Below are 26,129 nucleotides of genomic sequence, written 5' to 3' on the forward strand. Positions count from 1 at the left end.
TTTGTTAGTCCTTTTTCCTTTCTTTTGGAAGGCCTACAGATGTTTTATATTCTCCATCATTTATTCTCCTTACTGATTTGACTGACATTATTAAGTAGTACTATTTCATGTATCCTGTTCTGATTGTTAGAGAACCTGTCTTCATTTTTTCAGTCAAAAGACACACAAAAAATAATCCACTAAAAGTTGGTTTAACTAGCAAAAGTTTCAGTACCTGCTAGAAACTGACTAAGCCAATTACAAGGGCATTTTAATCAGTCATGTTGGAGGAATATGGCAATAGTCTGTGCCTTTTATAGTTACAAGTTTGATTTTGAAGAAGGGCCAGATACTGCTGGAAGAATATTCAGCCTGAGCACCTTCTACACGGACAGCATGGCTAAATGCTGGGTATTACAAAAATGAACTTGGAATTAGTTATAAGACATGTACATAAGCAATTAGAGTGTGGGCTAGGATGTGCTAAGAATCATAAAACATGGCCCCACAGGGTTTTGGAAGAGAGGAAGACTTGGCTTCTTTAAGCTGTTGGTTTGACAGTCCCTTGTGAATACAGACTAGTAGAAATTTTTTTCTGGCAGCTAATTTTTTCTGTCATTGCTTTTTTCTCTTGGGACTAGTATTAATATTTATGTAAATCAGGTGACTGTCCCTTGTACCATCCTTTTGGAAAGAATGGCATCCTGTGGGATGGATAGTCACACTTATTGGTGGTACTTATCTGTTAACCTGCTGTACCAGTCAGTGCTATTGAAGAATTCAGGATCAGCAGCCTCTGGAGGTCCTCTTCAACATTTCTATCAATGATTTGGATTAAGACAGTATATAAGAGGCTCAGTGGAGTAGAAAAAAGATACCATCCATTCAGTTCCTGCTATGCTTCTGCCAACTTAACTATAAAACATACATTTCATATCTTGCTTACCTCACAAGGTTGTTGTAAGGATCAAATTAAATATAATGGATGACAAATACCTTGCAAATTATAAAGGACTACATATGGGTCAGATGGTAGTAATGCCAAATCTGTAAGTGCCACAGAGTTGGAAGGGCTGGTTGGTAGACTATATTGAAAATGCTTAACAACTTGGAATACTACAACTTCTGGGCCAAACAAGAAAGCTGACATATAAGATTTTTTGTTTTTTGTTTAAGATTTTATTTATTTTTAGAGAGGGGAAGAGAGGGAGAAAGAGAAGAGAAACATCAATGTATGGTTGCCACTTGAGCATCCCCTTCCCCTATTAGAGACCTGGCCTGTAACCCAGGCATGCACCCTGACTGGGAATTGAACTGGTGACCCTTTGGTTCACAGACTGGCACTCACTCTATCCACTAAGCCACAGCAGCCTGGGCCATAAGTTTTATATTAAGGTTAAAAAATGCAGTTATACAAATTTAGGCACTTAGATTGTTGATGAAGTACTAGTTCCAGTGATTATCATTGGGGTCCACTTGTACTTTATGAATATTTTCTTAAAAATCCACTCTGGAAGGCATTAATAGAATTGCTGTCCAGGTGCTAAGCAGTCACACTAAAGGCTGTATTGGTCAGTATTGCATTTTAGGTGCCAGACATTTGATGGATGTTGACAAGCTCAAACACATACAAAGGAGAGTAACCAATAGAAGGCATTTGAAAAACATAAGGCCATGTGTCTAATATGTAGCCATTAGCTACATCTGGCATTTAAATTAAAATAAAATTCAAAATTCAGTTCACTAGTCACACCAGTAACATTTCAAGTACTCAATACACATTGGCTACTATAATGACCAGCACGGATGTAGGACATTTCTATCATCAGAGTGTCCTACTGGACATCACCATAGAAGGAATGGTTGAAGGAACTGAGTATGTTTAGCCTGGAACAGAAAAGATTTAGTGGATAACGAAGGCTACAATCTAGGGCTGTCATGACAGAATATTAATCCTGTGTTGCTACTGTAAGCTCCAGAGAGTATGACTTTTGGCCTGAATAAGAGAATTTTAAAGTTTTACCACAGTGGGACTGACTCCCTTTTGAGATAGTGAGCTGTCTTGACCTGGAACTACTGAAGTGCATGCTTTGTCTATCAGACGCTGCGTAGTGGATCCTCTTTAAGTGAGGGATTGGACTAGATCACTAAGGATGTGTCCTACCTTTTAACTTCTAGATTCAGACATAACCAAGCCCAGACCTCCAAGAACATGCTTTCCCTTTATAATCAAGTTCAGTTCCTTGGAAGACCAATACCACACCCCCCTCCCACTTTAAGAGGAATATCCTCTTTTGTCGAATTTCCAATTCTAAAACCTATCAAGGGTGAAAATTCCTCGAGCTTTCTGAGTCATTTGGTGATAAGGGTTTCTTTTGATTTGCTTTCATTATTCTTTTGGTCAATGTGGGGGATGCAATGTTCTATGTGGGGAGCGGGGGCATGGAATTACTGGAGTAGACTTTGACTAGGTGGGAAGGAGGAAAAATTGAGTCATGTTGAGTCTGAAGTAGTAGCAGTATCCACTGTCAGTGACTTGAAGTTCATTCTACCTACTAGAACGAACTGTATCACATTCACGACTGTCTCGTTTGAGGTTTTTGCCCTCACCCTGTCTCCTCATTCATACCTTTTCATTTCTCAACCATACCTATCCATCCAAGGGTATGAATGTAGACATACCCTCTCAACTCCCAACAACCATTATTATCTATATCTTTTGTCCCACTGGTACCAATGCTACTTACAAATGACTGGAGGATAGGCAGGGTCCGAGTCGGTTCTAGTTTTGCGCCCCAGCACTTCGCAGACATCAGTAAGTGTTGGTTTGGACCAGTACAATTGTATTGAGAAAACAGTCAGTACCCGAGGGCATCTCCCGTTGCTTTAGTCTCTGGAATTTCGAGGAAGTCAAGAGGCCGGTGAGAAACAATGAACGTGGTTGGCAGGACAGAGGTGCAGGCTGGGGAGGAGAGTAGATCCCTTGCGGGGCCACCCTCCTCGTGACTCCTCCCTCCCCCTTTTCGGTTCCGAGTCAGGTGATTCCGAGCACGTGACGTACACCGCCTACCCTGCTGTCCCTGAATGGCAGCTAGGACAGCCAATGAGCGGGTAGGCCTCTGAGCAGAGCCAATGAGAGCTGGGCTGGGGGGTGGGCCGCTGTTGGTGGTGGCTGCCGGGGGCGGCGGCGGTGGTAAATTAGGGAGGCGGCCTGGCCTGGCCTGGCCTGTCCTGGCAGGGCACTGGTGGCGGCGGCTCTAGCACCATGTCTCTGCAGTACGGGGCGGAGGAGACGCCCCTCGCCAGCAGTTACAACGCGGCAGATTCGTTCCCGAAGGACTTCGGTTACGGCGTGGAGGAGGAGGAAGAGGAGACGGCAGCCGCGGGCGGCGGGGTTGGGGCGGGGGCCGGGGGAGGCTGTGGGCCGGGGGGCGCTGACAGTTCCAAGCCGAGGATTTTGCTCATGGGTCTCCGGCGCAGCGGCAAGTCCTCCATCCAGAAGGTGAGTGGGGCCATGCCAAGTCCCTCCACCGCTCCCTGGGGGGCCGGGCGGGGGAGGCCCCCCAAGGAGGGCGGTGGCTGGAGCTGGCCTGCAGGGCTCTCCCACCACACTTTCTCTTCTCCTCTGGGGACCAGAGCCTAAGCGCTACCCGCTCGAGGACTCCGACCTCTGAGTCCACGCCCAAGTCAGCTGAGGCCGAGTGGGTCCCCGAAGGCGAAACTGGCTGGCGGGAGGCAGGTGCCTGTGGCACCACCGGGGACCTCCGCCTCCTGGGACCCAGCCTCTGTGCCTTTACACGAAACTGATGTATGTACTCCCCAGTTCTGAGTTGGAGAACTTAATGGACTCATTCCCCTGCTAAGTTTTTGTGCGTTCCACTCGTTTCAGGTAACCTGAGTTTGCAGGGCTTCTCAGATGAGCCCTAGGGAACAGCATCAAGAGTTGTGACAAAGTCACTGGCAGTTTTAATGCTTGCCCTTGTCACTAATACGGAGAGTTTACTGTAACATTATTGGGTATCGGGGGCTATTGTTCCACTTATTTTAGTACTTGCGACTTGGAGAATGTAATTGCTGTTGGTACTACCAGTGTGTGGTTACAGAAATCTTTTGAGACCTTAAGAATATTTGCAGACTTTTGTCGTCAATCCATTTGCTTTCACTTGGGGTCTGTCAGGACCGAATGGAAGGCTATGCACTTTTTTGTAAAGGGAAAATAGAGGCAAGGTTTACCTGGTTGTAAAATGCTAGATGACTGCTCTTTGGCTCTTCCCACTCTGTTGCAAAGGTCTATCCAAAATACACTTATGTAATATTTTGTAGACAATATATATTTTAAAGACTTTATTTATTTTTAGACAGAGGGGAAGGGAGGGAGAAAGAGGGAGAGAAACACTGTGTGGTTGCCTCTTGTGTGCCCCTCACTGGGGACCTGGCCTACTACCCAGGCATGTGCCCTAGACCAGGAATCGAACCAGCGACCCTTCAATTTGCAGGCCGGCACTCAACCACGGAGCCACACCAGCCCAGGCTGCAGACAATATTTTTGAAAAGTAGCCATTGTTTTCAATTTACAGAATTGCTTGCTTTTCTCCTTTACGACAAAATTTGGGTACATTTATTGTAGGTTTTTAGCAAACCAGCCTGAATTCTTTTATTATTTTACTGTTGCTGACTGAACCTTGGGAGTGACTGTCCATTTTCTCTTATAGAAAGTAACAGAGGTAAATTAGTTTTGTGCTGAGTTCTGTGGAATGTGATTATTGTGATTTTTAACAGTTGCGTTTACCATTTCTTTTCTCATGGGGTTTCCCTGTCAATTCCTAACCCTCCTCTACCCCACGTATATAATTTTCCACTTGGTAAAATTACTGCCTTTGTTTTATTTCTTCCCCAGGACTGCAAACTCAGTGAGGGCTGGGTTCAGTCAGTTTAATTTCTGATTCTTCTTTGGAAACTAATGTAGGCATCCAATAAGAAGTTTTCAGTGAACGAAACTTATCTAGCTTTAGCTATAAGCTTTCATAACCTTAAAGCAGATTTTTGCAAAATTAATACAATTCAATAGAAAAATTAATTGAGATGAGATATAGTGCTACTGCTTATATTGAACATGGTGCAGAGGAAATAGAAAAGTTTCAGCTTCATAATGGGCTGAATGGAAAGTAATTTGGTGTCTTTTTTAAAAAAAGGATTTTATTTATTTATTTTTTAGAGACATGGGAAGGGAGGGAGAGAGGGAGGGAGAGAAACATCAGTTGGTTGCTTCTCACAAACCCCAACTGGGAACTGAAGCTGCAACCCAGGCATGTGCCCTGACCATGAATTGAACCAGCGACCTTTTGCTTTGCTGTGACACCCAACCAACTGAGCCATCCCAGTCAGGGCATTGTGTTCTGTTTTGTCAGAAGGAAAAGGATGGTGATTACCAGTAGATATACCATTTACTTTTTACCTCTTTCAAAATTATTGCTATGGGAGCAGGTTCTTCAGGTTAATTCAGGGGAGAGTTTTCAACTTTTGTTACCAAGTTGAACAGTCATAAAATTGTCTTTCTTTTAACAGGTGGTGTTTCATAAAATGTCACCCAACGAGACTCTCTTTTTGGAAAGTACCAACAAGATTTATAAAGATGACATTTCCAATAGCTCCTTTGTGAATTTCCAAATATGGGATTTTCCAGGGCAAATGGACTTTTTTGACCCAACTTTTGACTACGAGATGATCTTCAGGGGAACAGGAGCATTGATATATGTCATTGACGCACAGGTAGTTAGGAGTAACTTTATTTCAATTCTCTGATGGCAAAAGACGTTGAAACAAAGCACAGTTGTTTATCTCCTTTGTCATGTGCTTCTTACAGCTTATTTCTTTGCTAGTTGATTCCCTAGCAGTATAAGAGACACAACTGCGGATGTGCTTTGGGAGCAAGCATGCCATGTGCGAGTGCAGAATAGCAGATAGATTAGGAGATACGATTTACGTCCTCAAGTTCTAGTTAATGAGGAGCTTCCCACTTTTATTTGTTAATGGTAGATACTGTTCTACTTCACTATTACAATAATGATATCACTAAAAAGATCTCCTCAGTGCCCATAATATAAGGAGGAATGTAAGAACTGTCAGTAAATATTAAAGTGAATAGTTTCTTTAATTGTGTAGATTAAGTTTAGCCCAGCAAGCATTTATTTGGGGCCTAGCAAATGGCAGACCCTCAGATAAATGGGATGTGTCTCTGTCCTTAAGAAGCTTACTTTTTATAAGCGTCATTATATAGGGGTGCTTTCAGAGTGACAGGCCCTGTAATGGGCGCTTTCACATATCCGATCTAATTTAATTTATTTTTTACAATGCTGTGAGGTAGGTACTCTATTTCCAGTTTTATGGATGAGTAAACTGAGACCACAGAGTTTAAGCAGGTCTGCTTCAAGTCACACATCTAATAAATGGCAGAGTTGGGATTACTTAAAAAAATTCTGTGGATGAAGTTGGGGTTACAGCAGCTCACACTCAATGTTCATTCTTCACTGGAAAACCCTGACCTGTCTGGGGCTCATTCCAGGCTGGGACGGAGTCAAAATTCGAAGCATCTTGATTCAGAATTTTTTGTATTTCAGTAGTTTATATCTAATTTATTTAATGAGAAGTCCATTTTTGAACAATAAAATTATTTTTGACCCAAAGAAATGCTTTTCTCAATTACTAAGCCAAAGACATTCCATAAGAACTAAAGTGTTGAAAAAACAGTGATTTTTCATTTTCATTCAACGTTGCTTGGATTTACACCACTACAGGCATATGTCCATGTAGAACACAGCCCTGGGTTTGCTTTGTGCTTCTGGAGTGACATTCAAGTCGTAGTCGTAACTTGGTTATTGTTCTATGTTTATACGACATTTTATACTGTTTTTGTTCAAAGTTCATATTATAGTTCTTCATTTCTAATTTTACATTGTCTCTTTGAATGAATAATATTTGCATTACAATTCCAAAGGGGCAGAAAATTCTATTTTTCTCTAAAATCATATGAAATTATGTATCATACAGTTTAAAATTATGAATAAATGTGTTAATTATTTCAAAAAATTCTGTTAAGAAATGTCCATTTTCTTTTTCCTTTCCTTGTATTATCAGTATCAAAAATTACAAGCATTAGCTTGGTAATTACAATTTTTAATCTCGAGGGAGTAAAGATCAATTTAGTGGTATAAGTGCATGTATTAGAATGTTTGCATATTTATGAATAATTAGGATAATATATATTCTGTGGTCGGGGAAGGAGGCATTTTGAGGCTTTCTTAACTCGTGACTTTTACCAGATTTCTTTTTTTGAAACTATTTTGTTCTGACTTACAGGATGACTACATGGAGGCTTTAACAAGACTTCACATTACCGTTTCTAAAGCCTACAAAGTTAACCCAGACATGAATTTTGAGGTTTTTATTCACAAAGTTGATGGTCTATCTGATGATCACAAAATAGAGACACAGAGGGACATTCATCAAAGGGCCAATGATGACCTTGCAGATGCTGGGCTAGAAAAACTCCACCTTAGGTAACAACGTGTGTGTTCGATCCGGGCGTCCTGAACAGTGTGTAAATGTATTCCCGTCTCTGTCATTGCAGACACATAACTTTCTGTTACCGGTATACTCATCACAACTCTATAAATTTTTTGACCGCTTTGTTGAATTCAAGCAGTTTTGGGAACCTGATGTTATTGAGAAGTTACTTTTCCTCTTTTTTAAATCTTCTTAGAGGTTGAAGTTGTGTGTTTCTTTTTTTAAAAAAATATTTTATTGCTTATGCTATTACGGTTGTCCCATTTCTCCCCCTTCATTCCCCTCCACCCTGCACACTGCCTCCCACCCACCTTCAGTTCATGTCCATGTGTCATAAGTTCTTTAGCTTCTACATTTCCCACACTACTCTTGCCCTTCCCCCGTTTTCTCCCCACCGTCTATGCTACTTATTCTCTGTACCTTCTCCCCCACCCCCTTCCACTCCCCTGTTGCTAACCTTCATGGGAAGTGTTTCTGTTGGTGCTTTTCTGAATTCATCCCAAGAGACTGGAGTCAGGCCATTTCCTTATGGCTTAAGACTGTTTTGGGACTCCCCTTTTTTGGTTTCATCAGTTTTTCCCCCCTTAACCTCAGTTTGAGGGCCCTGTTACATTTGTTGTAGATCTTTGTAGCTTGAGTTTTCACAGTATTTTTTTTTATTCTCATCCAAATATATTTTTTACTATTGATTTTAGAGATAGAGGAAGGGGGTGGGGAGGGAGAAAAGAGAGAGAGAGAGAGAGAGAGAGAGAGAGAGAGAAAGAAAATTGATTGGCTGCCTCCAGTACATACCCCAACAGGGGGTCAAATCCTTGACCTTTCAATGTGTGGAATGATGCTCCAGCCATCAGAACCCACTTGGCCAGGGCAGTAGGAAGAGCCTTTTAAAGAGGGTATACTTTCAAGTCTGGACTCTAATGTGTCTTATTTATGTTTTTCAAAACACTTTTGTGCTATTATGAAACTGAAGTTTGAGTCAGGTGAGTTTATCCTATAAATCCATAAGGCTGCTATTAAGTTTGAAGTACTGCTGATTCATAATTAAATACCATTGTTATATATATTTTTGGTGTTACAGTTAGAAATGAGCAAGAAACTGTTCTTTTGGTGATACGAACAGCTGGTGATAGAAACAGCTTAAAGGGGAAGCAAGGGAGAGACAAGTGTAGCTATTTCCTTATCCCTGGTCTGTTACATTGACTTCCTTCTAGATTGAAGCCAACCTCCATCCTTGCCTGAAATATCTGGGGCTTCAGACTCAATGGTCTTTCAGTTCTAGGAACTCATATAGAAAAGTCTCATTGAGCTCTAGTTTACCTAGATTAAAATTTTAAAATATTTTGAAGTAATTCATGCATTAAACAAAAACAGCAATACAGTATTTATAAGAGAAAGTGGAAGTGCCTCCCCATGAAATTCCTCAATCTCATTTTTTGGGAATCCACTACTAATAATGGACTTTAGGCCATGACTGGTCCTGTGTTCCCCAGTGCCCATGGGAACCCCTCTGGTACTCTGTCCCTTTACAGGGTGCCTCACTCCAGTGGTACACACTGTCCGTTTTCCCAGTTATTTGTAGAGCCCCGTGCCTTGTTAACCTCTGAATTCTGCATCAAGCTTTTAATAATTACTAGGAGCGTATGGATGAGGCTCCATTTGATTTCTGGTTTCCAGAAACTCAGCGTGCCAAAATGCCCTGTCCTCCCAGTTCCCACCTGCCTCCAGGCCTCACTGTCCCTGCAGGGCCTTCTCACACTGTTAACCTTTTTGCCTAAGGAAACACTAAAATATTCCTTTGTCCTCAGTGCCTTTGGTGAGTCATCTTGGCCTCACCAATTTCCTTGCTCTCCTGTCTAGAGTAGAGCCTCATCTTGAATAAGATTGAATTCTTAGGTCAGCCCCTTGAAAGTACTGTGTCTTTAAATTACCTGAAAAATGTGATACTCACAGTTCTGTTTTCTGACTTCGTAATATGTACTTACAAATATGTCGGGGATTCAATTGTATAATGAAGAGTATACTCCCCGAGTGAAAAAGCAGGCAGAATTGTTAATACTATTTAAATTGTTAAAGGTCCCACTCTGTGCCCCCCCCAACTCACATTCTCAAATACATGTGTTTTGTTCAATATATAGATATTACTTCTCCACTCTACATCCTTTTAGTCCACCAGATTCCTGTCCCATTTAAAAAAAAAGATTTAATTTATTTATTTTTAGAGAGAGGGGAAGAGAGAGAAAGAGAGGGAAACATCAATGTGTGGTTGCCTCTCATGTGCCCCCTGCTGAGGACCCGGCCCACACCCCAGGCACGTGCCCTGACTGGGAATCGAACCAGCGATCCTTTGATTCTCAGTCTGCCACTCAACCACTGAGCCACACCAGCCAGGGTGTCTGTCCCATTCTTTATAGGACCCCAGCTCCCATCCTTCTTAATAAGTTATTTACATATATTTTAAGTACCAGTTATATTTATTTATTCAAATATTTACGAGCACTGTTTAGGGCAGTGGCATTGCATCTACAGGCAAGATGGACAGTCTCTTTTTGTGAAGCTTACATTCTAATGAATGAGACAGCTCAAAAGCACTTATAAATAAATGTATAGTGTAATTTTAAGGTCTTGCCAGTGGTATGAAGAGAAATAAAGAAAAGAGGTAGAAAGCAATGGGTACAGAGGTACTATTTTAAGCAGGGGGGTCAGGAAAGAACTTTCTGAGGTGGTAACATTTCAGTAGAGACCAGATTATATATACTTACTTACTAAGTGTCATGTGTCCTTTCTAAGCTTTCTCTCTCTCAAACTTTCTAAGTACTTTTAAATTTAATTTTGATTTTTAATCCTTACCTGAGGATATGTTTATTGATTTGAGAGAGAGAGAAAGATGGATCAATTGGCCTCTCATACACATCTCTACAAGGGATTGAACCCACGACCTAGGGATGTGCCCTGACCAGGGATTGAACCCACGACCTTTTGGTGTGCGAGACACTGCTCCAACCAACCAAACCACCTGATCAGGGCTCCTCAAAGATTTCTCTTGATTTTTATCAGTTATGGGCTTAAGAAACCAGAGTTTTTGAATCAGATTGCAAGGACTTAGGTGAATATTCAAGTTTCTGCTTCTGAAAATACTTTCCTGATTATTACCTCAATTGCTTGACAAATAAGTGCAATAAAAGGGCTAGAGAGCTGGCTATGAGCCAGGTGGGGACACTTCAGTTTGTCATATTGAACTCTGGGAATGGTAGACAAGATAAGACTTTATTTGAACTTACTGAAATCAGTGTTAAGAAACTTAAAATTTTGTGTATTATGATAATTGTCACCGAACTTGAGACTTTTCAAATTAATCCAACTGTGTTATGTCTTTCAGCTTTTATTTGACTAGTATCTATGATCATTCAATATTTGAAGCCTTTAGTAAGGTGGTACAGAAACTCATTCCACAACTGCCAACCTTGGAAAACCTATTAAATATTTTTATATCAGTAAGTGAGCTATTTAATTCACTATAGTTTTTGGTTTCATTTCCATTGAATATATTTGTATTATCATATTCTCCAAAGAAAATGGTTTTAATTTGTCTGAGTCAAGTTTAAAGACTAATGACACACTTAACATATAAAATAAATAACATTACAAATGGCTTGTTATTTTCTGAACTCTTTCCTTAGTGCTTACCCATTTTGTCTGAAAATGAATTGATGAAAAATTTTCTCATGCTTTCTTAACTTAAAAATACCTTCATGATATGTGTTTCCTGAAAGAAGAGTAGCACCTGGAAAAGACTGAATTTTGGGAGTTTGGCTTAGTTTATTATCTGCTGGGGTGGAGGTCACATTGAAAAATTGGCCTTTTAATTTTCTGGCTAACTGATCTAAGAATCGTATTTTACATTCATGTATTTTGAGGACTCAGCTTAATAAAAAAGCATATCCCTCCAATAGGTTTAGCGTTCAGCCGTTAATATTTTCTAAACATTACTTTGAAGGACTCAGTGTGTAGTGATCTCCAGTTCTTTTGGGCTTTTGTGTTATGCTTTTCGATGGTCACGTAAAGCCTTTCTGATGGCAAGGTCATTCAAATCAGACTGATTATTGTAACAAGAAAGGGGTCATGAAAATGGAGCACGGCTTGACTTTTGGAGGATTTTTTTGTTAATTTTTTATGGTGTTTTAGAAAATAATTCATTTAAGTGAAGAGGAGGAAGAAAACACAAATTTGACTGACTGATGCAATTATGTCAGTAAGTCATAGTAGAGAAATAATTTCACTTTTATTTGTTCGATAATGGAAGTGCCTTTCAGCCCAGTACTATTTGGTTATTTTGGTATTGGATTGTACCACTAAAAATGCCCTTGGATATTCATCAATAATTCAAGATCTTTGATAAGTTGCAAATTGTGATTCTTTAAAAAAAAAAGCCAAACTGAACACTTCTCCTGTTTTATTTTTTCCAAGAATTCAGGTATTGAAAAAGCTTTTCTCTTCGATGTTGTCAGCAAAATCTACATCGCAACAGATAGTTCTCCTGTGGATATGCAATCTTACGAACTTTGTTGTGACATGATTGATGTTGTAATTGATGTGTCTTGTATATATGGGTAAGTTATGTACATATTTCTCCAAGATCTCAGGTGCAAAGCTACCAGTTTGCTTTGTCAGGGGATTCATTTCTGAGGCCTCTAGTAAGTACTGCCTGAGGTGGACTTGTACTGACCATAGTGCTTCAGTCTGGCGCATGATTCTCTGTAGGTAGGCCTCTGGGTCTTACTCCCTCAGAGAGGATGGGTAAGAACAGTTGAAGAAGTGTGACTAGAGCCAGACTTTCTAGAGCAATTAATAGAGCCATTATTTGGCAGTGGGGGGTGGTGGGGAGGGTTGTACTGCATCTTCTCACTGAGGGACTTAGATCAAGAGACTAGATCAATTTATTTAAAGCATTCTGAATGACGTAGTGGGTGCTGGTTCCTAATTTAACCTCAGGCTTTGTGGAATGAGGGATCCCTAAGGCAGTTGGAATTTTGGATGTGAGGACTATACATCTAAAAATTTGACCCATATATCTGAGTTTCCAAAGTAAATCTCTAAAGTATAAACTCTTCCTTTATAGAAATTCACCAAACTCCATACAGAAATTTACAAAAGCCAACAAAGATAATTTTGTACATTATCTCAGAGGACGAGTGAAAACTTTGGAGAATTACTGGTATTTCAAAAGCCAGTAGTCTCTGTTGCCTCTGATAGCCCTGATTCTTCTAATGTACCAATTTTCACCCGGTGTGCTGCAGGAGTTTTTAAAACACGCAATAGCTGACTGACCTCTTCTCCCTTAGATTGTCAAATTAAAATATTGACAACGGCCAATACAATAGCCACTTGGTGTGAGTGAATCAAAGTTATACCTATTTTTTTTTGTCAGATCAACAAAAAATGTTTTCTGGCATGCTGCAGAATTTTAGTCATCAGTTTGTGTGTGCTGTGAGGTGAAAAAGGTTGAAGATCACTGCCATGTTGTTAATGTCGGCACTGTCTGCTGCTCTGACGTTGTCCTTGCTTTCTGAACCTGCACCCTTTATCTGTCGTCTTCTCTGCTCGCTCCAGTGGAAGCTCCTCCTTCATTTCTCTGTCCCTGCAGTTCACCTTGGTGTTTTTGCTTGATTTGTCAGTGTCCTTCTTTAACTGCCTCTGAGTAGCAGAGTGCATTTGTCTCACCTGTTCTGTACATACCAATTCCATTACTCTTTCTTACTTTTGTGATTACATGGCCTCCTTTGTTTTGATTTTTTCCATAATGAAAATGAGATGTCTGTTTATATAATATTCAGTAGAGTTTCATGTTTTCATTCCTAATTTAAAAAAATGAATGAGTAGAACAGTTGCTTTTTTTTAAACAAATCAAAATTTTATGAACCGATTTTTTCTGTAATTAAAGTGAAAAAGAGATAAAAAGTTTATTTTTAGTATAAGGTACATTGTAAAATACATTATAAAGTCACTTATGAAAGAAAAATATCCATTATCTCATTATTCTTAACACAATCAATGCATGCACTTTGGTGTGTTTTATTATAGTGTAATTTGCTTCTTACTTGACTGTCGATTAACATTTTTCAAATGGGGACTTCATGTAACAATTCTAGAATGAATGACAGTTCTAGTTTAACGAGTGGAAGTTTGTAGACCCTGTAAGGCCAGTTTGCTTCCCGGCATTGGGGTTCCACAGCGTCTTTGATAGACTACTTATTTCAGTTTTTTCTTACTCTTTGTGCACTAGCGGCAGTTGTTGTGTTTTGGTCCTCCTCTGTTTGCAGACCGTGTCAGTGCAGATTAGCCGAGAGAGGATGTGAGCCTGCCCTACATTACGCGTTGTAGGTAAAGGAGATGCAGGTGTGAACGCCTGGGGCGCTGCATCGAGGTCTGGGAACCCTGTACACCTGAGAAGAACATCGGTGCCGATATTTTTAAGCCTGAATTCTTCTTTTTCAAGAGATATTTGGGAAACTGGGTAGAAAAACTTGTCATTTTGCAAATGAAATGCGACAAAGTACCTAGTCGAGAACCGAGTAATGACCAATACTTTCTTTTGAAACAGGTTAAAGGAAGATGGCAGTGGCAGTGCCTATGACAAAGAATCTATGGCAATTATCAAGCTGAATAATACAACTGTCCTTTATTTGAAGGAAGTGACTAAATTTTTGGCACTGGTCTGCATTCTTAGGGAAGAAAGTTTTGAACGAAAAGGTAATGGCGTTTTAAAATGCCATCTTAATGTTAAGGTCTCTTGTCGTAATTTTTTAGGTTCTTGAAAACGAGAAAATAATACTGCAGTCTTGGACCAGCGGTTTTCAACCGGAGTGCTGCAAGAATTTTCAGAATATGCAGTAACTAACTATTTAGTCAGGAGCACTGACCTCTTTTTCCTTAGATTGCCAAATAAAAACATGGTTCAGTGTGAATGAATCAAAGTGATACCTGTTTTTCGTTGGTGTTAGATTGGCAAAAAATAATTTTTTGGTGTGCTGCGGAATTTTAGTACATGATTTATATGTGCCATGAGATGAAAAAGGTTGAAAATCGCTGTTAGAGGATTCAAAGCTCAAACTACTTTGGTCTCTTCCCTTCCATATATAGTTACACTTACTCCTTTCTTCTTTCTGTCTTCTCTTTTCAGTCAAGTTTTTAATTCAGCCTCTGTTATTTCAGATCTTTTCATTACCCAGCTTCCTGCCATTTGGCTTCCGGCTGAAGCAGTTACTGAGGTCATTCTTTCGGAGGGTACAGGTTGCCTCCTCGCTGCGTTCTGTAGCCTCTTCAGCCTTCTGGAGAGTATCTGGGTTGTTTTATGTATTTGTTTCTCTGACCGTCCATCTCCTGTTTCTTTCGACTGTTTTCTTTGTCTTGGGTCTGAGAGTTCTTCAGAGGCAAGTCTTTCTGCTCACTTCTCCAGGTTAGCTCTCCACCCCATGGCTTCCGTTAATCTTCCCTATGTGGTCGACGGAAAAATTCACACCTGCAGCTCTGACGTGGGCCTGTGCTCCTGTCCCACTTAAACATTTGTTATCTTGCCGTGGTGTCGCCATGGTGTTGAATGTTTTCCCCTTTGTTTCATGGCCGTCCTGGCCACCCTACTCTGTTAGTTATGACATTTTTTTGGTGTCCAAGGTTACCTTTTTCATAGATAATTGTGTGGTGGTATTGCTGGAAGGAGTCTTGAAGGTAAGAGGGCATTCAGTGTCCTCCTTTTTCCGTTCTTTTCCTGTATTGCTCACATTGAATTTTCACCAGATCTTACCGCTTGTTACTTGGAACTGTTTCTTGGATTTCCTTTTTATTTCCCCTGTCAGCGACTCCCGTATCGAGGTCCCTCCAGACTGGTCCCTCCAAACCCTGCATCAACTTCTTCCCTGAGGTTGTAAATACAGCATGTACAGGGGTGGGCAGAAAGCAGGTTTGCAGCTGTGAGTGTGTGAAGCACAGAGTTTATTGTGTTGTTATTTATTAATTGTATTATTTCCATATAAACATGTATAAACTTCCTTTGCTCACTCCTGTGTATGTATCATCTTCTATTTCAAAAGAATGCTAGATTTCAGAAAACCACTTATATCGTGTTATTTAACATGATGCCAGTGGATGTACAGAATCTGTTACTCACTGCAACGAGCCCCTGTCCTTCTGCCTGAAATTTTAAGGAATATTGAATGATTAATATTATTTCATTTATTTCATTAATGTTAACCTGGCCACTCTCAGACTCCAGAGGTAACCAGTGTTAACAGTTTGGGCATCTGCCTTGTTTGTTTTCAGTGTTGAGGATTCCTCAGTGGGATGTGTGTTTGTGTGATGCATGTCAGTGATTTATTCCTGTCACCAATGTGTCCTAGTAGATAACCTCACTTGACATTCAGGACTGATCTTCTCTTTTGCTCTTGCAGGTTTAATAGACTACAACTTCCATTGTTTCCGAAAAGCTATTCATGAGGTATTTGAGGTGGGTGTGACTTCTCACAGGGGCTGTGGTCACCAGACCAGCGTCCCCAGCTTGAAAGCATTGGCACACAACGGCACACCGCGAAATGCCATCTAGCCTGGATTCCAGTGGTCGGGGCTCTGTGTCAGCTTGCTCTTCACTCCAGGGTCCGATGCCACGTGACACAGGACATGGGAGTTGCTGCTTGTGGGAATCTGGTGCCTGTCCCACTAGAGATGAGGGGCAGAGTTTCTCATTTGGACGAAAACCCCTTCAATCAGTGGCATACAACTGAAACTACTATTTCTTCTTTTTAAAAAATGGCAAAAAAAAGAATTCTAGAAACCACAGAACTCAAGTATGTGTTTCTCCTTTTTGGGGTCCAACTTTTAGTAGTTGGGATATTTTGGACTGGAGATAACACCACTTACCCATCCTCACCAGGGAGCGTTGCCATCAATTACCAGTTGAAAATAATAGAACTGAGTTTTTTTATACGCTTCATTTAGGTTTTCAGTTGAGTAGTCTCTAAAAATGCTGCCTTGCTTAAGTTCTAACACTGCCTCAGATTTCAGTTTTGGGCGTTGCATACCTAAGACCTTTTAAATGCATTTGCTTGCTCACTCAGAAGACTCCTGGTCTGACTGTAGCAAAGGACATTCCTGTATTTGTTACTAAAGAAATGAGAACAGTTTATGCTGCATCAGGTCAAGGGCAAAGTCCAACAGTGGAAGTATTGAGGAAAAAATTTTAAAACAGAAGAAAATTTGTGCACCTGTGTTTTGGGTACCAAGTACTGGATTCCTTCTCCTGCATAAGATAAGTGATCACGATCAGTGTAGCAAAGGGAATTTAAGGTGTTCTCATAGTCTCCTCTTTCTGGGGGAGGGACTCATTATGTCATTGAAATATTCAACTCATTTTTCTTTAAATCTGATACCAGCAGCTACACCTTTTATTTTAAGCTGTCTAGATTCTTTAAGTACTGCTCTTTTGTTGACCATAACTAAGGCACTGGTGGACTGTCCTCTGGGAGTTGGGGGAGCACATGGCACCACACGGGTGGTGTTCAGCGCACTTCGTCTCTAGTCTCCTGATACCACGTGTCAACTGTGGCACTTCCTTCGCCTAGCACGTTAGTTCATAATTGTTTCTTTTCGTCGTTGGTTGATACCCTTTCTATTGATTTGAACTTACACTTTATTTTTACTCCACGTGCCCAGTAGTCACATATTCCAAAGCCACTGGACCACTTGAGTACATAAGTGCCACTGTTCAATGAAATATGTATATTCAGGTCTGTAAACCTGACAGTGTGACATGGAGCGCTTCCTGCAGGTGACTCTGACTGCTGAGGACTTACATGGACCATGGTGATATCCAAAAGAAAAGTGCTTTTATATTTATAGATTATTTCATTGAGCTATATAAAATGGGTATCAATAAATGTATTTACACCAACATCAGTTTTTGTTCTTTGCCTGAGACGTGAGGGGTGGTGTGGTAGAACACAGCACCGCCCCACTCAACCTCCCACCCGTTTCCGTCCTCCCGCTGCTCCTCCCGCTGCTCCTTACGGGAGACATGCCTGTGTCAGGACTAGATTCTGTCATGATGCAGGCATCTCATGCCTCGGATCCAGACAGCCGTCCTGGGCCATTTCTGCTTAGGACAGGGGATCTGCAGCCAGGTGAAACAGCTTTTTGGTTGTGGTGTTTCATGTTAACATCTCACTCATGGTTGGGAATGTGCAGGGCCCGGCGTAACGGCTATATTATATCCAGGCTAGGGACGAGATGAATTAAGGAGAACACCATATAAAAAAATTGTGCCTATTCCAGCTTGTGGTGCATTTCTTTTGGTCCCTACGATACTCATTGACCCTTAAATGTCAGTTTAATCAGTGTTGGTTTATATAGATGCTTATATAGTTAGGTTGGGACTAAACTGATTGCAGTAAAGTATATGTTAGCTTATGAAAGGGTGGGAAACTGAAAGATCTTTCACGATTGGGCTACTTAGGAAGTTCAATTTTAAAACTGAAATAGGAGTCACAGAAACAGAATGGGAAGAAAAGCTTAAAATACTATCAAATCCTGTTTCCTTTTTCAAATCATGGAAACTTAAGTCCAGAGGATTAAACAGCCTCTTCCAGGGTTATAGATGGTATTACCATATACCTTAAGCTCCAGACCAGGATACTGTTGAGAGAGATGCCAGTCCTGTAGGTGTGAACTACACTGTCCTGGGTAAACCAAGGGTGGCCCGGCGGGGCCTGTGTGCCTGGTCTGGCAGCCAGCGCTGCCTGCCTCCACCTTCAGCGTCAGGCTCCCATTGGTTAAGTGGAGGTAATGCCTCCAGACGACTGTAAATACTTCTAACCACGACCGTGGTAAATTACAGGTTCGAAGTAAGGAGAAGAGGTGAAAATGATAGAAATAAAATGAATGAGACAACTCAGGGAGAGGGAAATGAGACAATGATTACATTATTAGGAAGGATTTGCCTGGTATGTTTTCCATCCGAATGGGTGATTATCTTTACCAGGCTACCTCAGAGAGAGCTGGGACAGATGGTGAAATAAAACCTTTAAAATCTTTTGCAGCAAGGTGTTTCCAACTGTTTCACACACCACCCTCTCCCATTCACACACATTTGTGTGTTTGTGCACACACCAGGCACATAAACATACAGATGTGTATAATGTCCGTGAGTCTTGCTAATTTATTTCCAAATGTTGAGTTCTGTGCTTATGCAGAGAAATAAGTGATTTCAAAGGTAAAATTCTGATAGTTATACAAACTTGGTAGTTGGGGAAAGCAATGTGTGATTTGTGGACTTTCAGTTCTTCCTCCTGTTTTATTTTGCTAATGCTCTTTCAATTACACCCCAGAGAGGTTAGTAAGTTACATTATTGCTTTCCATCCAAGCTAGTAAAGTAACAAACACTTCCCACCCCCAGAGAGCGCAAAAGAGCATAGTTTTTTTTTTTTTTCAGGGAATGCAGGCGGCAAGCAGTTGGGCACAGCTGGAGTGTTTTTGTTGATAGTGTCTTCCCTGAAGGGCTCCTACAGAGTTGGGAGGCTGAGCATAAGGAGGGACTGGTGATTTTAGTGGTTTATGTGTATTACCTTCTGTAATCTTCACAATAGCGTGCAAGGTAGGTGTACATTGCTATTCTGTAGTTGCAGAAACAGTTTAAGAGAGGCTCAATTGTGAGTGGGGGTATTAGAATTGGAATCTGTGCAGTTTGATTGTAGAACCTAAGTCCTTCAACTGCAACTTGACCTTGCTTCACTAGTAGGGAGGGAGGGTTTGCTCATGAGGTGTTTTGCAGAAAATGAGTTCAATAGTTAAATTTGGGACACACATTCTGTACTCTCTTCTTGGAAAGTCACTATGTGCAGTCGAATACTGAAGGCACTGCGGTGTTTGAGAAGACCTGCAATAAACAAGTCTGCCGGTCTGTATCCCATGTCCCTGAGTTTATTTGACCCTTTATGAAGTGCCTATTCAAGCAGCATATCATAAAGTATACTGAAGGACACTCTACTAAATAGTTTTCTGTGGAATAAAAGTGATTTTTATTCCATTTTTCACGTGTCTACACAACCTTCAATGAACTGGTTGTAAAGCTTGTAGATTTTCACAATTGAGCTTAGTACCTCATGCTGTTCCTTGAGCCTGGAATTTGATTTCCTTGGGCTGTAGAAATTATTACCCTGCTAAGCTCGGCTGAAATGCCACATTCTTCACAAAAGGCTACTGCAGTGCCTGCTGAACCTTGCCATGGCGGGGCCTGTTCTCTGCTGAGACCTGTTCTGTAGGTGGTGTAGGGGGACCCTGTTTTGCCACTCTGTAGCATTTCCTCAGTATTTCGTATGGTGAAGAAAACCCGTGTTCATTGACGTCTCTCTCACTGCAGCTCAATGAGAAGGCCAGGCAGGAGTGCCTTTCTGGTCTGGGTGGTGCTTGTCCAGCTTTTCCCTGGGTTTAGCTGTGGTGTCCAATTCCTTAGTATTTAACCTCTAGGTGGTGGTGTTGTATCACTTAAACATGGCTTCTAGCTTTCTGGCTCACACTGGCTCTGTTCTCAAAGTTGAAATTGCCTTTATCACCCAAGTGTACACCTAACTTCAAGATTCAAAGAATTGCTGACATTATTTTCCCTGAAATAATATTCAGGGCTGATTTGGGACGTTTTATTGGAACTGGAGCAGTTCGTGAGCTTTTCTTATTGTATCTGTTAACAGCTTTTAAACAAAGAGTTGGGTAGAACAAAGGTCACAACATCATTTGCTTTATGGATTATGGGTTACAAGTGGGCTTTAAGAAGACCACTCTGTCCATGTTCCTGTAAGCTGGCGAACTGGGTGCTGCATACGCCATCTGTTCTAGATTCACGTATGTGCTCTTACATTCTTCCAACAAAAGAAATGCCACATGTTTGAATAAAAATACCTGCTTTTATCACTTTACTTTGCCTCAAATAAGGTTTGTTGTAATTGTTTCACACACAGGAGTTAAAATATTGCAAAGGAAAAGGCTGCAGCCCGCTGTCCTACCATGGACACTTGCTTTTGTTTCTTTCAAAACCGAACTATATCATTGCTCCGCAATGCCCAGCTGTGACTTTGTTCTGCAGAGGCAGATTTTAATGTAAAAGATTAGATACATCAGTGCATCTTCCAGATCGTTTAAAATATGATTGAGAAATTTGCAAAAGGACAGTTATAATGAGGAATTGAGGAGAAGGCAAGCAGTTGGCGCCCTGTTCCCCCAACTTCAGAGTGCCTGTCACTGCCAGTGTGTTGGCTGCGACTTCTCCTTGAAGATCCCTACCCTGTTATTTTCATGTAAAGTTCTCGGTTTATTAGTCCTCTCACGAAAAATCTGCACCCTCTCCACAGACAGTCCCTGGGGAGTCTTCACCCCTGTTTCCCAGTCCCCAGCATCACTTTCTGCCGGCACCAGTGCTGGCCTGAGCAGGCCCCTGACTTTCTCATTTCGCTCCTGTGTTCCTCCCTCTGTTCTCCGGAGCGATTCTCGTGCAGAATGTCTGGCAAGTCTGTGGGCTTGTGTTTCTTGGTGTGATCCAAGGAACCACACATCACAACAAAGCCCGTTGTCCTGCCACCACCAAGACGGGTTCTGAATCCTAACACAAAGATGACGTCTGGTGTGGTCTTGCACAATTTGGTTCGTTTTTCCCACATTTCTGTCTCAGGTGCTGTTGCCTTCCCACGGTGAAGGACATCAATGACCTCTTGTTTCTGCTGAAGTAGTCTGTTGTTCATGAACTTCCTGGTCCAGATAGTTACTGTGTGGTTCAGGATGGTGGCCTGTCTTCAAGCAGCCAGGGAGGAAAAGAAAAGAACCTTACGCTTTCGAAAGCATCTCTTGGATCGTGGTGATTGGAGGTCCTACTGCACTACAATCCTGTCAGTTACGCCCTAGAATGGAGGGGCCGTCATGTCTATGAAGGGGAAGAACTGTGTGGCCATCGCTGCCAACAGGCACTTAGGGATCCAGGCCCAGACGGTGACCACGGATTTCCAGAAGACCTTTCCCGTGGGTGATTGGCCTGGCTGGGCTAGCCACCGATATCCAGACTGTTGCCCAGTGCCTCAAGTCCTATTGGCTGAAGGAAGGTGGCCAGGTCAAGCCTTATCACACTCATGAGCGTGGTGGCCCACCTGTTGTATGAGAAGCTGGCCCCTACTACCTCAAGCCAGTCATTGCTGGGTTAGACCAGAAGCCCTTTAAACCCTTTTGCTCTGTAGACCCCATCGGCTGCCCTGTGATGACTCTGTGGCCAGCGGTACCTGCGCTGAACAAATACGTGGTACGTGGGAATCCCTCTGGGAGCCCAATGTGGACCCAGAATACCCGTTTGAAACTGTCTCACAAGCCTTGCCGAATGTTGTGGACCGTGACGCAGTGTCAGGCACAGGAGCCATCGCCCATGTCATTGAGAGGGACAAATCACCAGGACACCAAATGCCCGAATGGACTAACCTTCTGTTCCCAGAGATCACTTTTTAAAAAAAGTTTTTCTTAAAAAAAATCTTTTGAGCTAAAGTGATCAGATATCAGCAAATTAATTTGATGTAAGATAACATCAAATTAATGTTATCAAATTAATTTCCATGTCCTCTGGGCTCTATTCAAATAGACACGCAAACTTGGTGTCCCAGGTAGTGAGTCAGCTGAGAAGGAGATGAATGGATTTGAGCAGGCTGCACCTGTCTGGTTCTGAAAAGCAGTGCTGGAACTCTGTGTACGGGGCTTTGTCCCAGAAAACGCACCGGCTTTACAGCTTTGGGAGACAGCCTAGGAAGAGGGCCTGTAGCCCTACTGACCACTTCCCTAATACCTGTCTTGACTTTGGAAATAGAGCTATTTGGCATTTTCAGGCTCGGAGGTTGCCTTTTTGCTGCACTGTAGCTCTTCCTGGTTGGACTGAAGGTTCCTCGGGCTCTGTTTCCTCACTGCATGACCCACGTGGCAGTCTATTGATAGAAACAGGATAATTGAGAAAGACAGGCTACTCGGCAAAAAGGAACTCATTTAGGTGTCAGGGGTCACTGGATCTCAGTGGAAATGCTCTCCAGACCATTGCAGTGATGAGGCTGCAGGAAGGAAACAGGCTGAGCTGAAGACTGAGCCTGCACACTGAGGGGACAGGGGAAGATCTTTGGGAGGGTCATGGTCAGTCGATGGAAGGAGGATAGCTGGGCCAGAAGTCAGGATGACCCTTGCAGTGAGAGGAAGACCAGGTGTCCTGTGAAATGTGGCACAGAGACCTGAAGGATGACAACAAATAAGAGACCCTGATTTTGCCTGGGAGTGACTTTGAAAGACCTCCAAGCTGGAGATCTGGGTCACTTTGTATTTCTGTAGGTCCTGATCTCTTCTCCCAATGTGTTTTTAAATCCTTAAATCATTTAGTTTTGATTTCTTTCTAATCCAGGATAATGGTTATAGAAGCACTTGTTTAACTGGTATTTTTAAAAAATTTTACCCCATCCAGGCCAGACCTTACCACATTTTTTCTCAGTTCTTACAGGAGTCTTAGCTTATCTCCTAGCTTCTCTTTATTTTCAAAATCTGGACCGGCCTATAATAGTATTATTTTGTTACAGTAATTATTAGTATCATTAGTGTGATGACATTTGAGTGCTTACAACTTGCCAGCCATTGTGCTAAGAGCTCCACTTGTGCCTTCTGATACAATCCACCCAATGTCATGAGGCTGGGTCTATTATTATGGTCCATTTTACAGATGAGAAAACTGAGGCACAGAGAGGCTAAGGAAGTTGCAAGAGCATATTGCTAATTGTTAGCAGAGCTTGCACTTGAAGTCCCATGTGTCTCAGGCCAGAGCAAAGATCTGCCTTCTAGGTAGTAGCAGAGCTCCTTAGAAATAGTCCCCATGAGGAAGAAGGATAATGGCTACATGGGGACTCTGGATCCTTGCCCCAGAGCTCTTCAAAAGTAGCTATAGACACCCATTGTGGCAGAGGCAGGATACCTGTTCACCAAACACATTTCTTGAGCACAGGGATAACATTTTCAGCCTCCTTTGCAATTAGGGATGGTGTTGTGATTGAGTTCTGGCCAATAGAAAGTGAGTGGCAGAGATGTATACCACTTGCAGGCCTAGCCTCTAAAATACTCTTAGGCAGGATCCTCCGTCATGATCCTTTCCCCTCCCCCCAGATTGCTATCCATGCGCACAGCAACACTCTTGCCAATGCAGAGCATTGATGTGGAAGGAACCTGGATTCCTGGATCACACTGTGAAGGCTCCTCTGCTAAACAGAAACACACTGGACAGTTACACAAGCAGTGCATAAATGTCTCTGATGTCAGGACTTTCAGATCATGGGGCTTTATTTGTTATAGCAGCTGGTATTATCCTAACTTAACACCTACATGCTGTATGGGTCATGATTCTTGGCTAGGAGCTCAGGCAGGTAGGGAGTGAAAAAGGGTATAACCTCTGGAAAGAAGTGAACTGGAAAGACCCAGTTTTTGTGGCTAGTTACAAAATGCTAAAAATATTTTAGCAAAGAGATTATGACTACAGAATTTGTAGTCTGGAGTTTGCTGGATACTCTTCAGGGCTGACTTCTAATGCAAGGAGTTCACTGTGTAGCCCTAGGAGTCCATGGATGGGCTACAGGGGTTCTGAGAGCTCCTGAATTTATGTGCAAAATTACATGTACCAATTGGACAGAGGAGTCTGGCTTTTCTTTGTTTTCCCCAAGAGGTCTGTACTCAAAAAAGGTCAAGAGCCAGTGGTGAATCCGAACATGAACCACTCAGGAAGCATATTTAGAACAGAAAAGAAAAACTTGATTTGGCTGACTGTCCTGGATTTCACATTTTTTTATAAGGTTTTCAAACTTCCCCCTTGTATGTGTAAAAACTATAAAAGGAGAGCTTTTCTTGAAACCAATACATTAGCATATGGTACAAGTGTCAATGAGCCAGTAAAATAGCCTGGGTGAGGGAAACCATGAATATAAAATGTACTTTTCTCATGGTCAGGTAGAACATTCGGCCAATAGTTTTAGGAATGAAAATCAGCCTGGATCATGTTTTACCATCTGGCCTGCCAGCTTCCTCTTCCCTGTGTGTCCAAGTGTCCTCATCCTTCAAGTCCATTGGTGCTCTCTCCTCTAACCAGTCTTCCCTGCTCCTGCTTCCCTCTTCTTGATCTTCCTTCTCCGTGAGGCTCCTGGCCCACACTCTGGCCCCTCTTACCTCCTCTTTTAACCATTCTACATATATCATGAAATCCTGCAAAGGCCAGCGCTGGGCTTAGGCAGGTTCTAGGCACTTTGCACTCACCAGGGGTGCTCAGAATAGGCCTGGCCTCCTGCTGCACACCCAGTACCTACTTTGCTGTGCTGGGGATAAGGGGGAAAATGTAAATGGCAGGACTGGGAGATACCACTTCTGACCCGTGAAAGACTTCTCAGGTGCAGTGAGGTCTGGGCTGACCAATATTTACAGGCTGCCTGCCCTGTGCTAGGGTCCAAGCTGGATGTTTATGCATCATTGAACAAATAGTTGTTGGGTACCTTGCCGGGTGCAGAGCTCTGTTCTAGGTGCTGGGGATCTATCGGTGAGGACGACAGCAAAGTTCTTGCCATTAGAGTAATGACTGGATTTCATTCTGACAAAAGTTGGGATGCGGATGGAGGGAAATGGAGGCCCAGGGAAGTGAGGCAGTGTCCCCTAAATTACGCAGCTGGTAAGTGACTGTCCATCTTTGAACTCCAAGTCCCAGGAGCTTGTCAACATGCAAAGAGGGTAGGGAGGAGAGATACAAAAGATATTAGAAGCAGTTTAAAAAAGAGTTCTGTTTATCTCCCCCTTTAAAGAAAATTTTAATTTATTTATCTTTAGAGGGGAGAGGGAGAGAAGTATCAATGTATGGCTGCCTGTCACTCGTCCCCTGCTGGGAACTGGCCTGCAACCCAGGCATGTGCCCTGACTGGGAATTGAACCTTGGTCCTCTGGTTCACAGGTCTGCACTCAATCCACTGAGCTATGCCAGCTAGGGCTTATTTCCCCTTTTAAATCATAAGAATGGGAAGCTTTAAGTCAAAAGTACTATACGTGAAACAGGAGAAGCCCTTAGGAAAAATGTTTGCTAATGTACACTAGAAAAAGTTAATATTCTTAGTACAACTTCACAAATTGGGAAGAAACACATTCCAAAGTGAAATGAGGAAAAGATATCAGCGTGTGACACTCACATGCAAAGTGGAAGAGGCCCCACACACGAGAAACCATACAGCCTCATAGTAACAGGCAAATGCATGGCAAAGTGACGATGGGCTTCCCTTTCTCTATCAAACAGGCATTTTTTTCCCCAAAGGGTGATGTTTGTGTTGATGAGAGTTCAAGAACAGAATCTTCACACATGCTTTTGCAATCAGTTTTAGGATTTTTAAAACTGATTGATTTGTACCTCTTTAAGGTACCAGATTTGAAAAGTCTCTTACTTTTTTATACATCTTTGATGGTGATTTCCAATTTTTCTACTATGAATATGCGTCCTGTTTTTATAATTAGCAAGGTACATACAGGTATT

General features: G+C 42.0%; 1 protein-coding gene and 2 pseudogenes across 1 annotated transcript; 2 read left to right on the forward strand and 1 right to left on the reverse strand.

The window, feature by feature from the left end:
* The first annotated feature begins 3,131 nt into the window (after positions 1 to 3,131).
* On the forward strand, positions 3,132 to 17,484 carry RRAGC (Ras related GTP binding C). Its single transcript, XM_037149394.2, has 7 exons — positions 3,132 to 3,481; positions 5,545 to 5,748; positions 7,336 to 7,535; positions 10,919 to 11,033; positions 12,007 to 12,149; positions 14,141 to 14,289; positions 15,984 to 17,484. The coding sequence occupies exons 1-7, from the start codon at positions 3,245 to 3,247 to the stop codon at positions 16,133 to 16,135; spliced, it is 1,200 nt and encodes a 399-aa protein (XP_037005289.1). The 5' UTR covers positions 3,132 to 3,244; the 3' UTR covers positions 16,136 to 17,484.
* Positions 17,485 to 20,972: 3,488 nt separating this feature from the next.
* On the reverse strand, positions 20,973 to 21,492 carry LOC119052503 (40S ribosomal protein S24-like; annotated as a pseudogene).
* LOC119052497 (proteasome subunit beta type-3-like) lies at positions 21,403 to 22,035 on the forward strand (annotated as a pseudogene).
* Positions 22,036 to 26,129: the final 4,094 nt, after the last annotated feature.

The sequence above is a fragment of the Artibeus jamaicensis genome, unplaced genomic scaffold, assembly GCF_021234435.1.
Source record: "Artibeus jamaicensis isolate MK-2021 breed Jamaican fruit bat unplaced genomic scaffold, CSHL_Jam_final scaffold_847, whole genome shotgun sequence".
Taxonomy (NCBI): domain Eukaryota; kingdom Metazoa; phylum Chordata; class Mammalia; order Chiroptera; family Phyllostomidae; genus Artibeus; species Artibeus jamaicensis.